Raw genomic sequence first — 13,611 nt, forward strand, 5'->3', positions numbered from 1 at the left:
TAACAATCATTTAAAAAGAGGCTGGGACCTCCTTCACTTGCTCAGTCTTTGGTTTCCCTGGCAAAGCTAGACAGTGCCTGTCTCACCTACTGAGGCATCGGCTCAGATAGGGAAATTCTGTTCTGGAGGAAGACTTACTTTATTGATGAGTTTGCTGATGGATGCAGGCTGTAACCCACACATTACGTGAGTGCTTTCTTTTTTTGAGTTGAAGTCTCACTCCATCGCCCAGGCTGGAGTGCAGGGGCACGCTCACGGCCACCCCAGCCTCCAACCTGCTGGGCTCCGGCGATCCTTCCGCCTCAGCCTTCCAAGTAGCCGGAACTATAGGTGTATGGTACCATGTTTGGCTAAAGCATGCTTTAAAAGGTTTATCTATGTGATAGTATGTATAGGACACAAGGCAACCTTCCCTATCTTTCCTTCACTAGCCATACAGAATGTGTAGTGCTGAAACTTGCATGTGGATATGCAGTATGTCATAGTTCTTCTGTCTTTGGGACTTTGTCTCAGAGGACTCTGTGTGAAAGTTCAGGTCTATGGTATATTTTAAGAGGACATGTGACTTTGTATACTATGACATTCTTATCTATATATTAAGATAAAAATATATCTTCCCGAGTGTTGCTGTATTAATTACATAAGAACACAGCATCTGATATTTGCTACCTGGATGTTGTTACTGGTATAATTATTCATATTTAATGCATAGATGATATCTGATGCTTAATTCTTTTTATTTTTTGAGTTGGAGTCTCACTCTGTCACCCAGACTGGAGTGCAGTGGCCACTCCCGGCCACCCCAGCCTCGACCTGCTGGGCTCCGGCGATCCTTCCGCCTCAGCCTTCCGAGTAGCCAGAATTACAGGTGCGCGCTACCACGCCGGACTGATTTTTTTATTTATTGTAGAGATGAGGTCTCGCTGCCCAGGCGGGTCTCGAACCCGCGGGCTCAGGCAATCCACTCACCTCAGCCTCCCTCAGGTGCAGGATTACAGGCTGAGCCACCAAGCCCGGTTTATGACTGCCATTTTTGACCTTCACTGCAACAATGGGAACCTGTCAATTCATACAGCCTGAATACAGAGTCTGTATTTACACCGCCACTCTCTACTGAAACTCCTCGAGGCTTATAATGGCAAGACTGATTTATATTGATTGATTGTTTAAATGTCTCATTTCTTGCAATTTCTCTTCTAAGCAGAAAAGTACTTGGGAGAGTAAATATCAAAGAACAGGAAAAACTGCCTGCCTTTAATTAACCAAGTAAAAGATGCTGCCTTAGACTGGTTTAGAGGCTTAAATCAAACCTAAATGCAGCATGACATGACTTATTCTGGTCTCCAAGACTGGTGAGCGTTTGTATGTTGTCGGCAGAGCTGCCCGGGTCTTGAGAACTGTTTTAGCTGACATCACTGTTACTAGCTCGATGGCAAGGCCAGGAGAATGAAGCTACCTGCTACCGACAGAGCTGATGGTGCAGCCCACGCTGCCTGTGGCATTGAATTGGTGAGACAGTCACACCGGGGCCCACCTCTTCTGCCTGGACAGTGGCTGCGCTGTATAAATAACTTTTCAGGGTGATTATTGAAAGGACTTCCTGCTACAAGGTATCTTCATTTTTAGGAAGCATACATGGAACTATTTAAGTGTAAAGGGGCATTATAGCTGCAACTTACTCTCAAATGATTCAGAGAAAAATACAGAGATATAGAAAAAGAAATGATAAAGCAAACACAGCAAAATGTTAACATCCAGAGAATCTGGTAGTATAAAGAAATTCTCTATACTACTTTCCTGGCTCTTCTGCAAGTCTAAAATCTGAAATTATTTCAAAATAAAATTTTTTAAAAATAAAAAATGACTTTGCCTCAACTCCAACAATGCAGTGATCGCTGAGCCGCCAATCTAGCTGATGGCATCATGCATAAAGGGCTTCATGGTGACTGGGGAAGGAGCCAGAGGTGCGTTCCCTCGCAGCAACACCCACCTTTGTCCCCAGTGCTCTTACTTTCTCTGGCTCTTGCACAGAGGTGACAAAATCTTGATGAAAGTTATTCTATTTTTTCCTCTTTCTGATAAAATAACTTAACCACAGCAATTTCTCCAAAAAAGGCCACTTGTGAAAGATCTATTTCCACAGTGCTCTGCCTGCCTGTGCACTCTGGAATACACTTCTTGTGTTAACTTTATAAACTGAATGTTTCTGGCTTGCCTGCGAACTAGCATTTCTGCTCCTGAGTGCTAGTGGAAAGAACTAAAAAAAGAAAAATCAATGCACGTCATTCTCCCAGCGCCAGCACACTGCTACTCCTCGTGGGCACCAGCGGTGGGTATCTGAAGGCTGTTCTTGGCCATTTTATCCGCATGAATAAAAATCAGAGTAACAGCCTGCAGAATTCAAAGTGGCAGTCGGCTGGAGTCGTGCAGCTTGTGTGTCTCAGGCCGAGCAGACAGCAAGAACTTTCTTTCCCCTGGTGGCCGTCGGCTCCTGGGTGCAGGTGGGGTGAGGACTCTCTCTTCTTCAGCAACTGGAGACTAACCTTTCCAGAGGTGACATCTCAGTTACACTTTAAAAAAAGCATCTCTCACTTGGCATCTTCTGAACATTAGCAGGCCTCTTTTGATGACTTGGTTTGTTGTTGAGAATGTCTGGTGAGCGCCCAGCTGATGACCCGTGGCTCTGCGGAGTGGCAGTCTCCATGTCACGCTTCCCTGAAGAGACCGGTGGTGCCCGCTCGCCTCATGCTTTGCTCAGAAAGAGGAAGAGAGGGTCCTGGGTCGGCCTCAGCTCTGGGGGAGCAGAGGTGAAGCTGGCTACCGTCGACTCTGCTTTTGCGTCACAAAATAAGCACAAACAAGGCTCAATGCTGCCACGACTTCAGATTCACCGTGGTGCACGGAGGCCTTTTGGGGACAGATATGGCTCTGTCTGGGCCTGGACTTGCCCACCGTTGGCTGCCTCGGGGAGGTTCCTCCCTCACTCTGAGTCTCCAGATGTGCCACTGCTAGGAGAAGTGGCCACTGCTGGGGGAGGTGGCCACACTCGCGCATGCCTGACGCTGTCACTCTCCTCTCTCCACTCCTGTGTGGCCTCACACAGAACTCAATCCATGGCTACACTGCAGATCCTGACCTGAATGTGAGATGGAAAGTCCCGTGCAAGTCTCCTGATGGTACCAGCATGTGAAACACCTTCTGTGGTGGGATTTCACATCCTGCACGGAGCTTGGGTCTGAAGGTTAACTCCAGCAGTGTCACTTTGACAATTAGGAAGTTGATAAAAAGGCAGCCCCCTATGGGAACCCCGATTCTCCTGGATAAGTTTCATGGCTGTCCAGCGACAGAGTCTCTCTGCCCTCCTTTGGGAAGTCAATGATTTTGGAATAAACTTTCATTGGCGGCTCAAAAAAACCTTAAAAATAAAACAAAGATGGAGATGCCTGGTCCTACAAGCACAAACCTGCTCTGCAGAAACACCCGGCAATGACTATGAGGACATGGAATCCTGCTGCAGGATTTCACAGCAGCAAAGGCTTACTCCAATGAGAGCCAGGAGCAGAACGCCTGCAAGGCTACCATTCCTTAATTCCATAAGTTTCAGGGAAATGGATTCACCAGCACTTGCCAAAAAAAGCATCAAGCAAACTGGACCTAAACAGACAAGGCTGGGCAGCCAGGGTTATAAAAACTGCTCAGCGGCAAGACCCTCTGAGCCGTGGGCTGCTTGCACAGGTGGGTAAGAGTCTCTCGCCATGCCTCTGCTTGGTTGTTTCTTCAGCGGTGCAATAAGGCTAGCATCATGGTGTCTCTCTTTGGAGTAACAAAACCGTCTGTCAGGGGAGGCTCAGCTCTGGATTTTATCGTAAGCTCCTGACTTCTCCGTTAGGGCTGGATCGGGGAATTACAGTGCGCTTTCCAGAGAGGATGCTGGTAAACCATACACAGAGTCATTCACATGCGGCTGGTCCTCCCCCTGCTCGGGCTACCACAGTGCACACTGCAGCGCTGGCGTCTCCGGTGTCCTTCCATTCCACACGTCCCCAGGGAATTGCTTTTGCATGGCATTTCTAGGCCGGCACAGCACCACGTGAAGCACGGTCCTGGGAGACACGCCACCTCTTCTGAGATCTGGAGCCTCACCCTGCCCTGTGCATGCAGCACGCCACAGGCACCGGCGGAGACCAAGCTCCAGGAGGTCCTCTGCTGCCTTTCCAGAGACCAGGCGTGCCCCAGTGACCGTGGTGCCCTTGACTCTCTCCGCTTTGCAGTAAAACACCTGCCTGTCCCTGCGAGCTTCTGGCGCCCACTGCTGTCCCGTTGTTCCCGTGACCCTGCCCCCAGCCCTCTTGTTCTTTCTAGCCTCTCTGCCCTTGACACACAGGCTCCCGGAAGAACACGGGCTTCTGCCTGAGAGATCTCTGTGAGCAGGTGGGGTCTCTCACTTCCTTCTGGTGACAGCTCTTGCCAAGCATGGCCTTGCAAGTAAAACCTTCAATTTAGGGCCTGGATCTACTACTCCTGCTTCCACTTGCGAGTTCGGGGCTGTTTCTTCACTGCCAAAGGCAATATCTTCTGTTTTTATTTTACCCAGCACTCAGAAAAACAAGCAAACAAATAACAGCACTCCAGGAATAAAAATTAAGTGAACACTGCTCCTAACTCAGCTGCTTGCCACGAGTACAACTTTGCTTCCAGGGATGTCCACTGCCCACAGGAAACAGTTTGCACTCTTTGGCGGCAGGAGCCAAGCCATCCTCTTGTTCTCCCTACATCTGAGTTTAGGACCAAGTAGGCACAAAAAGTGGCAGACTATCCAAATAAATACTTCCTTCTAAAATGAGGTGGGATTAAGTAGGAAAAAACATGCTTGGCTTTGGTACAATTCGTCTCTTTCTGGAAAGTGACTGACAAGTAATTGTATCTTACGCAGCCCTTACGCAAGGTCAGTGTGCATCTCTGTCTTTCCCGTAATGAAACTAAGCTGTGTTTAAGACGCTTGCATACCCTTCACAACGTAAGAAGACAGATCAAGACAAGAGGCAAAAGGGGAAAAAGGAACCACCGCCTAACAGAGTTTTCTGTTGAGGCCATTGGTCGCGCTGCCTTGTCATGCTCCCGCCTCCCAGCACCAGGTTTTGCACGTTGAGGCTCAGGGTCCTAGGAGAGCCCCCTGCAGGCAGTACCCCGGGTGCCTAGGGAGAAGGGAGTGGCAGGCACATGAGGACCCTGGTTGAAATGATGATTCAGGAGGAAGTCCACTGACCTGACTCATCTCAGTTTTCCTTCGGTTTGTGCTAAATATACCTGAGAACAATAAAATCAAGTTTCGGCTCGCCACCAGCGGCCTTATTCCCGGAGGAGAGGACACAGAGGCCTGTGTGAGGAGGATGCTGCTTCTCCAAGAACAAAGCGAGGTGCTGCCCAGGCAGTAACTCTGCCACCCTGGGGTCCCCTTGGCTTGCTCCAAGGGCCCCTGTCAGAGGAGATGGATTCAGGTCAAACCAGTATGGTGGGTGCTTCTGAGTATGACTGCGAACGAAGCAGCTCTCGCCACCGTCTTGGAGGAGGGGCGCTGCAGGGGCGGCCCGACACTAGCCAGGAGGGCGGCAGAGCCGGAAGGCTCAGTCTGGCCGGTCCTTAGAAATGGGACGCAGGGAAAGCAGACTCCCTTGAGGGAACTGCGAAGTGGCAGGGGAGGCTAAAGGCTGGCAGAAAGGCTCCCCTAGCTGCAGTCAAAAGTCAGAACCGGCAGAACTGGAATCAGGGCAGTCCCTGAGATGGAGTGGCTGTGCCATGGGTGAGGATACAGACCTCATTCTGGCTCCATCCCCAACGTCTGTGTGCCCTCCAGCAAGTTTCTCAGCCTCTCTGTGCCTGTTTTCACCACTGTAAACTGGGGACCATAGTACTCATCTCACAGGGTCGTGGGGAGGATTCGATGAATTGGTTGATATTTGTAAGGCACCGAGAAGAAGGCCCGGAATAGTGTTTGTTAAATGCATTTTTAAAAATGGGAATCAGGCTGGGCATGGTGGCTCAAGCCTGTCACCCCAGCACTTTGGGAGGCTGAGGCGAGAGGACTACCTGAGCCTGCAGGGTTGAGACCCGCCTAGGCAACATGGTGAGACCGCGTCTCTACAAGAAAAAAAATAGGTAGGCATGGCAGCGCACGCCTGTAGTTCCAGCTACTTGGAAGGCTTAGGCGGAAGGATCGCCGGAGCCCAGCAGGTCGATGGTAGGGTGGCTGTGAGCGTGCCACTGCACTCCAGCCTGGGCAGTGGAGTGAGACTCCAACTCAAAAAATAAAAAACAGGAATCAAACAGAAAGAGTCTGAATAAAGGTAGCAACATCAAAACTGGGGGGTACACACACCCCTGGCAGTGGGGCCTATGGTCGATGGGAAGCCACGTCAGGCTTGCCTGTGAGTTGGCCACAGTGGAGCCACGACTCAGAGTTCCCTTGGTACAAGACATGCCCAGGAAAGCCAGAGCAGACACAAAGCCTGCGTCTTGCCGAGGACATGGGCTGTGATCCAGCTCTGCCGGCATGTGAGTCCACAAAGCCCAGTCCCCAGGGCCGCTGGCCCTCACTCTAGGGGCTTGAGGGGTGCTCTGCAGCTGTCCTGCTGAGGTCCGGACATGCTGGCCCCCTCCTTGTCTCACTCCCCCTTGCTCTCCAAAGCCAGTAGGAGTCTTGATGCTCAGACCACAGGACAGTGTGGCTGTTTCCCACCCTGCAGAGGCCAGGGTCACCAGCTTCCTCTCTCCCAGACCAGGGCTGAGTAGGACACTCCAGAACTGGGGGACTTGGGGTCCAGGAAAAAGTGTGCTTTTCTGAGCTCACCACTTTGGGCTTGAACGGTGGCTGGATCTCCCTGTTCTCCAGCTTCTCCCAGTCGATCCTCCGGAAGAAGGCATGTTCTCTCACGTCCCTCTCACCCTCGGGCCCGCAGCCCAGCCGCTTGGCTGGGTGTTTAGTCATCAGCTAGAGGGTGGAAGGAGAGAAGGGGAATGTTGGGTGAGAGAGGCTTTGCAGAGACAGGACCTCCCGCCTGTCCAGTGCTCCCTACAGCCCTGATGGCATGGACGCCTGGACAGCGGAACAGGAAGTTCCCCCAGCAACTCAGGGGCTTGCAAGGAGTGAAGGCAACTCACACGGACAATGCTGACACGTACAGGCCTTCCTGTAGTGGGTTTCAAAGCCAGGATTCAGGGAAGCAGTCTGAACCCACAGCAAGAAGAGTGAGAAGAATTTAAACAGCATCTGTACACATGATCTATTTTAGAGCTGCCCTTCTATACGCATGCCTGGCAAACGGCATGTAGCCACTAAAAACTGTGTGTACTAAAGGTATCACACAGTCCTGCATCGCACAGGAGGCTGAAACAAGCATCAGATCCCTATTTGTGCCTGTCTCAACAGACTACCGATCATAGGCTCGTGGATCAGAAATGCTGCAGCAAGGTAGGCGACGGGTTGACTGTAACTTGCCTAACAGGATGCAGAGGTAGACCCTGGCCGTGAGCTTTCTGGAGGCAGGAGCTAACGCTCCCTGACCTCAGTGTCTCCTCCAAGCTCCCTTCCCTTGGAAGACATGTAGCAAATGCTTCCCAAACTCACCAGAAAATGTCAGGGGTATGCTACATTCCATCTCACTAAGTCTGAAAATAATCTTGTGACCTAAAACTTGACCACTGGAAACCAGGCAAGTCACAACTGGCAATTCCATTCCTATCATTTCTTCTTCAAAAGTGTGCTTGTATGTTCATCGAAACACACGGTCCAAAGGCTCACAGCAGTACTATTTGCCGCAGCCTCAAACCAAAGTAGAAGCAATTCAAATACCCACCAGCAGCAGAACGGAGAGAGACACGACAGTATGTTCACACCATGGAATACTACACAGCAACCCCACACAGCAGCGCACAATACTGAGTGAAAGCAGCTGGGCCAGGAGCACACACTGTGAGGTTCCAGCTGTGGGAAGCTCAAAACAGCAAGAGGAATCCACGCAGCTGGGCTGATAACCTGGGGAGGCAGTGACCGTGGGACAGGACAGGAGGGACGCCGGGGCGCTGGAAAGCCTGCTTCTTAATATGGACGCAACGACATGGGTGTGATCGCTTTCTGAAAACGAGTCTGCCAGGTCACTGATGGCTTGTGCTCGGTTGCGCATGGACGTGTGACCTCAAAAAGGGAAGATGAACAAAGAGCTAACCAAGCCACACCAAGTGAGGCGGAGAGGAGGGCGAGCGCTTCTGGGGGCCTGCAACTCTGTCCGGCAGTCCCCACCACTGGCGAAAGGGGCAAGACACAAACGCAGCGTGCGGAGGTGCCGCCAGGGCCCCAGGAAGTACGAAGGTCCCAACATTCCCCTGGCCTTCACGCTTCCCCTTGTGCCGGCGTGGCACCCAGCCCTCGGCCTTGGCGGCCGAAGGGCAGCGGCAGCCCTGCCTCTCTCTCACAAGTGCAGGGAAGTGGCTGCCACGCCTCCCGGTCCGGGACCCTCTGAGATATCCCGGTCTACTTACTCCTTTGCAGATGGAAACGGCTTCCTTGGACAAGGACTTTGGATAGGAAACATTGTGTTCCATTATAGACTGGAACAGTTCGTCTTCGTCTTCACCATCAAACGGGGGCTATTCCAGAAAAAGGAAAGATGAAAAATATTTAGGCAGAGTGATTCAGCAGCATGGCACCCGAAGGTCCTATTCGGCACCAAGAAACAGGCCAGGCTTCTCAGCACCCCTCGGGCCACAGTTAGCTCTGTTCACTCGCGGGTTTATTTGATTATCTTTAATGAGGTTGACGGTGTATGATTTTCCGTTTTTTCCCTCTGTCTCTTTAACTATCCTGCCCCAGGCAACCCAAACAACCTTTAGGGAAAATGTTTTTGAGTAATGCTTTTGATGATTTGCAAATAAATTATGATTAATCTTTTAATCGTGTAATTGTGTGCTAAAAATCTAATCAGGATCAGGTTAGGTTACAGACGGCTCTGTGTTCAGACGGTGGGGACGGCAGGCAGATCTGATGCCCGCACCTGGGCGGCGGGGACTTCAGAACACGGGCAGAGGGGACATCCCCAGGAATTCCTGCTGCTCCACAGGGACCAGCCACCTGCACAGCGGCAAGGTAGGGGCTCAGCCTCCATGGCCCCTCCCTGGTCATCCACTGGGCTTACAGTTGCCACGCTGAGATCAGGAGGTGGCCACGTGGCAACTCCTGGCTTTAAAGTCGGGTGGGTTCAGACCGGAACTGAATTCCAGCTCCACCACTTTCTGGCTGGGTGCACAACTCTTGAAAATACAGGTTCCAACTGTAACATGGCATTTCTGGTGAGGACACAAAGGGCCTGATATTTTGTGTTGTTCCAGTAGGTATCCCATGAGGGCTGCTTGGAACTGCTGTTCAGGGCAGGGGAGCCCTCTTGAGAGAGGCTTCAAGAATCCCCCAAGAGGGAAGGCTGAGCTCAGGTCGTGGCCCTCCAAGCTTTCCCTCCACCACGTCATTAGTCCAGAAGCGTCTATCCAATGAGCCGTCACTGTGGGATGGTACACAGGAGGAAGGGTTCATGGGAAATTCCTAGATGTCCCCCTTTGGTTCCAATGACCTTGTGCTGAGCAGTGGAACCAAGCGGATCCTCCCCTCAGCCACCACCTGCAAAGCATCCCAACCTGCCACCCAACCTCAGGCCTCTGCCCAGCCCCGAGGAGGAACTGGGCACAGGGTCGGCACACAAGAGCCACACCCCTGAGGGAAAGACGTCAAGGCTACTGAGAACCCCACCTCAGGACTGGGCATGGGAGGACAGAGGGCTGGAGGCCTGGTGCCACTTAACACTCTTTAGGTCTGGAAATGCACACACGTTTTCCAGTTGTCGCCTGCCTGAGAATGACTCACACAGCAGGGCAGGGCAGCCTGCCACGCCCAGTGCCCATGCCAGGAGCCACATGGCGCTGGGGAGGCCCCAGGGCAGGTCAGCTGGGGAGCACCCGCCACAGCCACTGTGTCAGCAGGGGATGCGTTGCTTCCGGCTCCGGCAGCACAGCAGGCGGGCGGGGCAGGGCCACGGCGGGCTCAGCCCCAGGACAGCCTGCCACATCTTCCCTCGCCGACAGCACACAGCCACTCCCGGACACCTTTTGACAGCACCCACAGGACACCTCGTCTTCCCGTCAGTGGTCCATAAGTGCAGCCGAGTTTTGGCCAGGGAGATTTCCAGAACTAGAGCAAATGTATGGCTTCTGCTCAGGACTGGGACTGCACTCCCGCAGGGACACCCAACATCTGATCTCAGCCTGGCATGTTCTCTGTGGGTGCCAACGTGCCCTGGAGACGAGCAGGGCAGAGGCCTACCTCCAGCCTCCTCGACCCCTTGCAACATGGCCGATGGGCCCTGGTCAGGACCAGCGACATGCCCTGCAGGTCTCAGTGCAGAGTGAAAACATGGGCCCTTAGCTGAAAAGCATGGCTTTCAAGATGGCTCCAGCAGAGCCTGAAGCCAAATGTGCCGGGCGCGCCTGAGCTCAGGCTCTGTGCTGCTGCACAGTCTGCTCACTCGCACAGCCGGCCAAACACGGTGTGCTCTGCTGAGCGGTGACAGAGACGCCAGGGGACCCAACCAGCCCCTCTGGAGGTGCCGAGCACCCACAGCACAGATGCTGCAGGGGCCAGTCCCAGACAATGCCCGCCAAAGGCCTACGCAGAACGGTCTCCCAAGAAACACAGGGAGCCTTCCCCAGGAACCCTTCTTGAACAAGACCGTGAGAAAGTGCTTCTCATTTCAGGACGATGAGGCCAATGAGCCCATTCACCAGGAGGGAAGAAAGTCAGACATAGCTGGTGAACAGCAGCAACGACCATCATGGAGCTCCCTGGGGGCCCATTTTAAATTAAAATTAGGTAATGCCGTGGGGAGGGAAAATCCAAGATAGAAGCAGCTACATTCCCTTTACCAAACACAAAAACTGCTCTTGTTTTTATGTGGATTCTCTGGCTTTCTATATTGTCTTCAAGTTTCGATGCATCATTTGGAGTGGCTTGTTTTTCTCTGACTGTTGCAAACATCTCCGCAGCTGCCAGCCCTCCCACACAGGCTGAAAGCCACTGAGGCGATCATACGTCATGCCTGATCCTCTGGTTCGTGGCATGTTTACAGCTGCTTCCAGCACTGTATTCCAGTAACCAGTGCTATCTATCATACACAACTGTGTGCATCACCTTTTTCTTCTCTGAACCACTTGCTAAGAGTCACGGGCCAGGCAATGAGTCATGGCTCTTGTTGTGTCTCTCCAGGCCACCCTGGGCACTAGGCCTTGCTGCTAAAGGCCAGTTGATGGTGACAAGTTATATATCATATTCCGTTTCCTCCCCAGTAATTCCAGCTACCTAGCCTGGGGCCAAGGAGGGTACCCTACCACCGAGGTGCTTAGCACATGACTATTCGAGATGGCTTCTCTCCCCTTTCCCCCATTCCCAGGGCATTTTCAAATTTCTCCAAATCTGGATCCAATGTCCCAAGCCAAGCCAACCCTTAGGTTAGTGTGAACACTTCTGAATGGGCTGCATCCCCGCTCCCTTTCAACAACCATGTAACTTGAGAGTTTTAAACAGACCCTTGAGGAGTGATGGTTTGTCTTACGACGACTCCTGAATCAGTGACTGCCAGTGGTCCCTGGGGTGGCCCTGCGACACTTCTCTGCAGATCACGGGTGATCTGGGGTCGGGGCGGGAGAGACCCATGGGCACTTCGGTGGAAGTTCTGCGGCAAAGTGACAACTACCGATTTGGCAGGAATGGAGTCAAAGCAAAAGAGCCCTGGCGGGAAGGACAGGAAAGGGAGAGGGCTGGCCCTTCCCGACGCACCCTCGGAACGCCTGCAGCACAATGTGCTCACTCGCGTGAGGGCGCCGACTCTCCATGCCCCAGAAGCGATCATACTTGTCGAGTCCAGGACCTGACAGAGACTCGGGCTGCTTATACCTAACTATCCCCTTGGCTGCTGCTGATAAATAAAGCAAAGGAGAAGACCCTGCAGAAAGCTATTCTTTCTGCTCATCTTCAGGCCTCTGTGGTTAAAGATGACAAATCTGGACCACAACCCCATCCACAACTCGCTTTTCAGCAACGGAGTCTGTTCCCTTGCTGGTCTCCGAGGTTGCTGAAGCTTGGCGGGGCAGTGCTCGATACCGGCAGAGCCTTCCTTTTCCTCTCTGGGCTGAGTCGCCACTGAGGAACCCACGGAAGTCTGCACTGAGCAGTCGGAGAGGAAGACGAAGAAGAGGCTCCGAGTAAAAAGAGGGGTTTAAGGCAGGCAAGGCGAAGACTTAGAGGAACACAAGCTGGGATCTGTGCTCACAGTGTACTGGAATGAGGGCTGCCTTTCAGGTGTGAGAGGAGGTACCTGTGGAAACCTAGAATACACGCAGTTCAGCATAGACTTTGTGCCTCAGCACAGCCATTTTTTACTTAGACTTTACCCCTGACACATTTTGAATCTAGCACAGGTTAGACAGACATACATTTTCAACAGACAGGTTTTAAGAGGCATTCAGACATTTTAAAATTACATTTTACTGCAGGCCAAGTGGCAGCCTACTCTACCCCCTCGGCAAATCTCCATCAGATGCAAGACAAGGACAGTCCAACGGCCCAACCATTCAATTCATGGTTCAGCATAATAATCTCTAAGAAACTTTCAGGTCCCTTGGCTGGCTGAAGTCACGGAGATGAGACTAAGACCAACTTTTTGCTAAAGAAGATTGTGGATTGGAGACACTGGCAAGTCTCTTGCAGGAAAAACCCCTCCTCTTGTCTTCCATCTAGCCTACCACCACGGCAGCAATCATGGGACTAACCCACCCATCTGCCTGCTGTCCATCACCTAAGGTCAGTGTCTGCACTTACCTGCCCTGTCGTGATGACATGGAGCAGACCACCACCCAATCACCTTAATGACCTTTCCCCATCAAGGGGAAAGGTTAAAAAGACAACCACAAGAAACAAGTCGCTGTTGCCTTGCTAAGCAATGGTGTGACCATGTGCTCTTTGAGCTATGGCCAGGCCGTGTTTTCTTAAGCTTTGCCCCCCTCCCCTACTTTGGGGAGGTGATTCTCCTTTCTTTCTCTCTCCCTCTCTAATTTACTTTCTAAATAAACTGCATTTTCTTTTCTTTCCTTTCTTTTTTTTTCGAGTTGACATCTCACTTGGCCTCCCTAAGTGCTGGGATTACAGGCTGAGCCACCGAGCCCAGCTAAACTATATTTTCTAATCTAACTTCTGTGTAATTCTTTGCATCTTTCATGCAGCATTGGATTGCACACCAGACACACTCCCAGCAGGCCTGACCTAACGTTCCAGAGGCCCCGCGGGGAGTGTGCCCTAACAAGGTGTCATTCTGAAGAATATCAGCATTTTCAACAGGGGTTTTGAAGACAGGCTAGCTGGCTCTGAGAAGCAGGATGGAAAACGATGGAAACGACAGGATGGCTGTGGGACCAGGGTGGGAGAGCAGGAGCCTGTGCTCTGTGGGGTGTGAGAGCGGGAAGGAAGCCTCCCAGGAAGGTCTGGAGAGCCTCTCATGGCTGGCTTGCAAATGAGCCTGA

At 52.0% G+C, this 13,611-nt stretch overlaps 1 protein-coding gene across 1 annotated transcript in view; it reads right to left on the reverse strand.

Moving 5' to 3' along the window:
• PRKCA (protein kinase C alpha) overlaps positions 1-13,611 on the reverse strand; it is a 468,463-nt gene that overhangs the window by 7,342 nt on the left and 447,510 nt on the right. Inside the window, exons 16-17 of the mRNA XM_008067537.1 lie at positions 8,536-8,643; positions 6,848-6,988 (exon numbers count right to left, since the gene is read on the reverse strand). Of these exons, the coding sequence (XP_008065728.1) occupies positions 6,848-6,988; positions 8,536-8,643 (249 nt within the window). The remainder of the gene's footprint in view (positions 1-6,847; positions 6,989-8,535; positions 8,644-13,611) is intronic.

The sequence above is a fragment of the Carlito syrichta genome, unplaced genomic scaffold (assembly GCF_000164805.1).
Source record: "Carlito syrichta isolate Samal-C Ts95f unplaced genomic scaffold, Tarsius_syrichta-2.0.1 Scaffold309696, whole genome shotgun sequence".
Classification (NCBI taxonomy): Eukaryota; Metazoa; Chordata; class Mammalia; order Primates; family Tarsiidae; genus Carlito; species Carlito syrichta.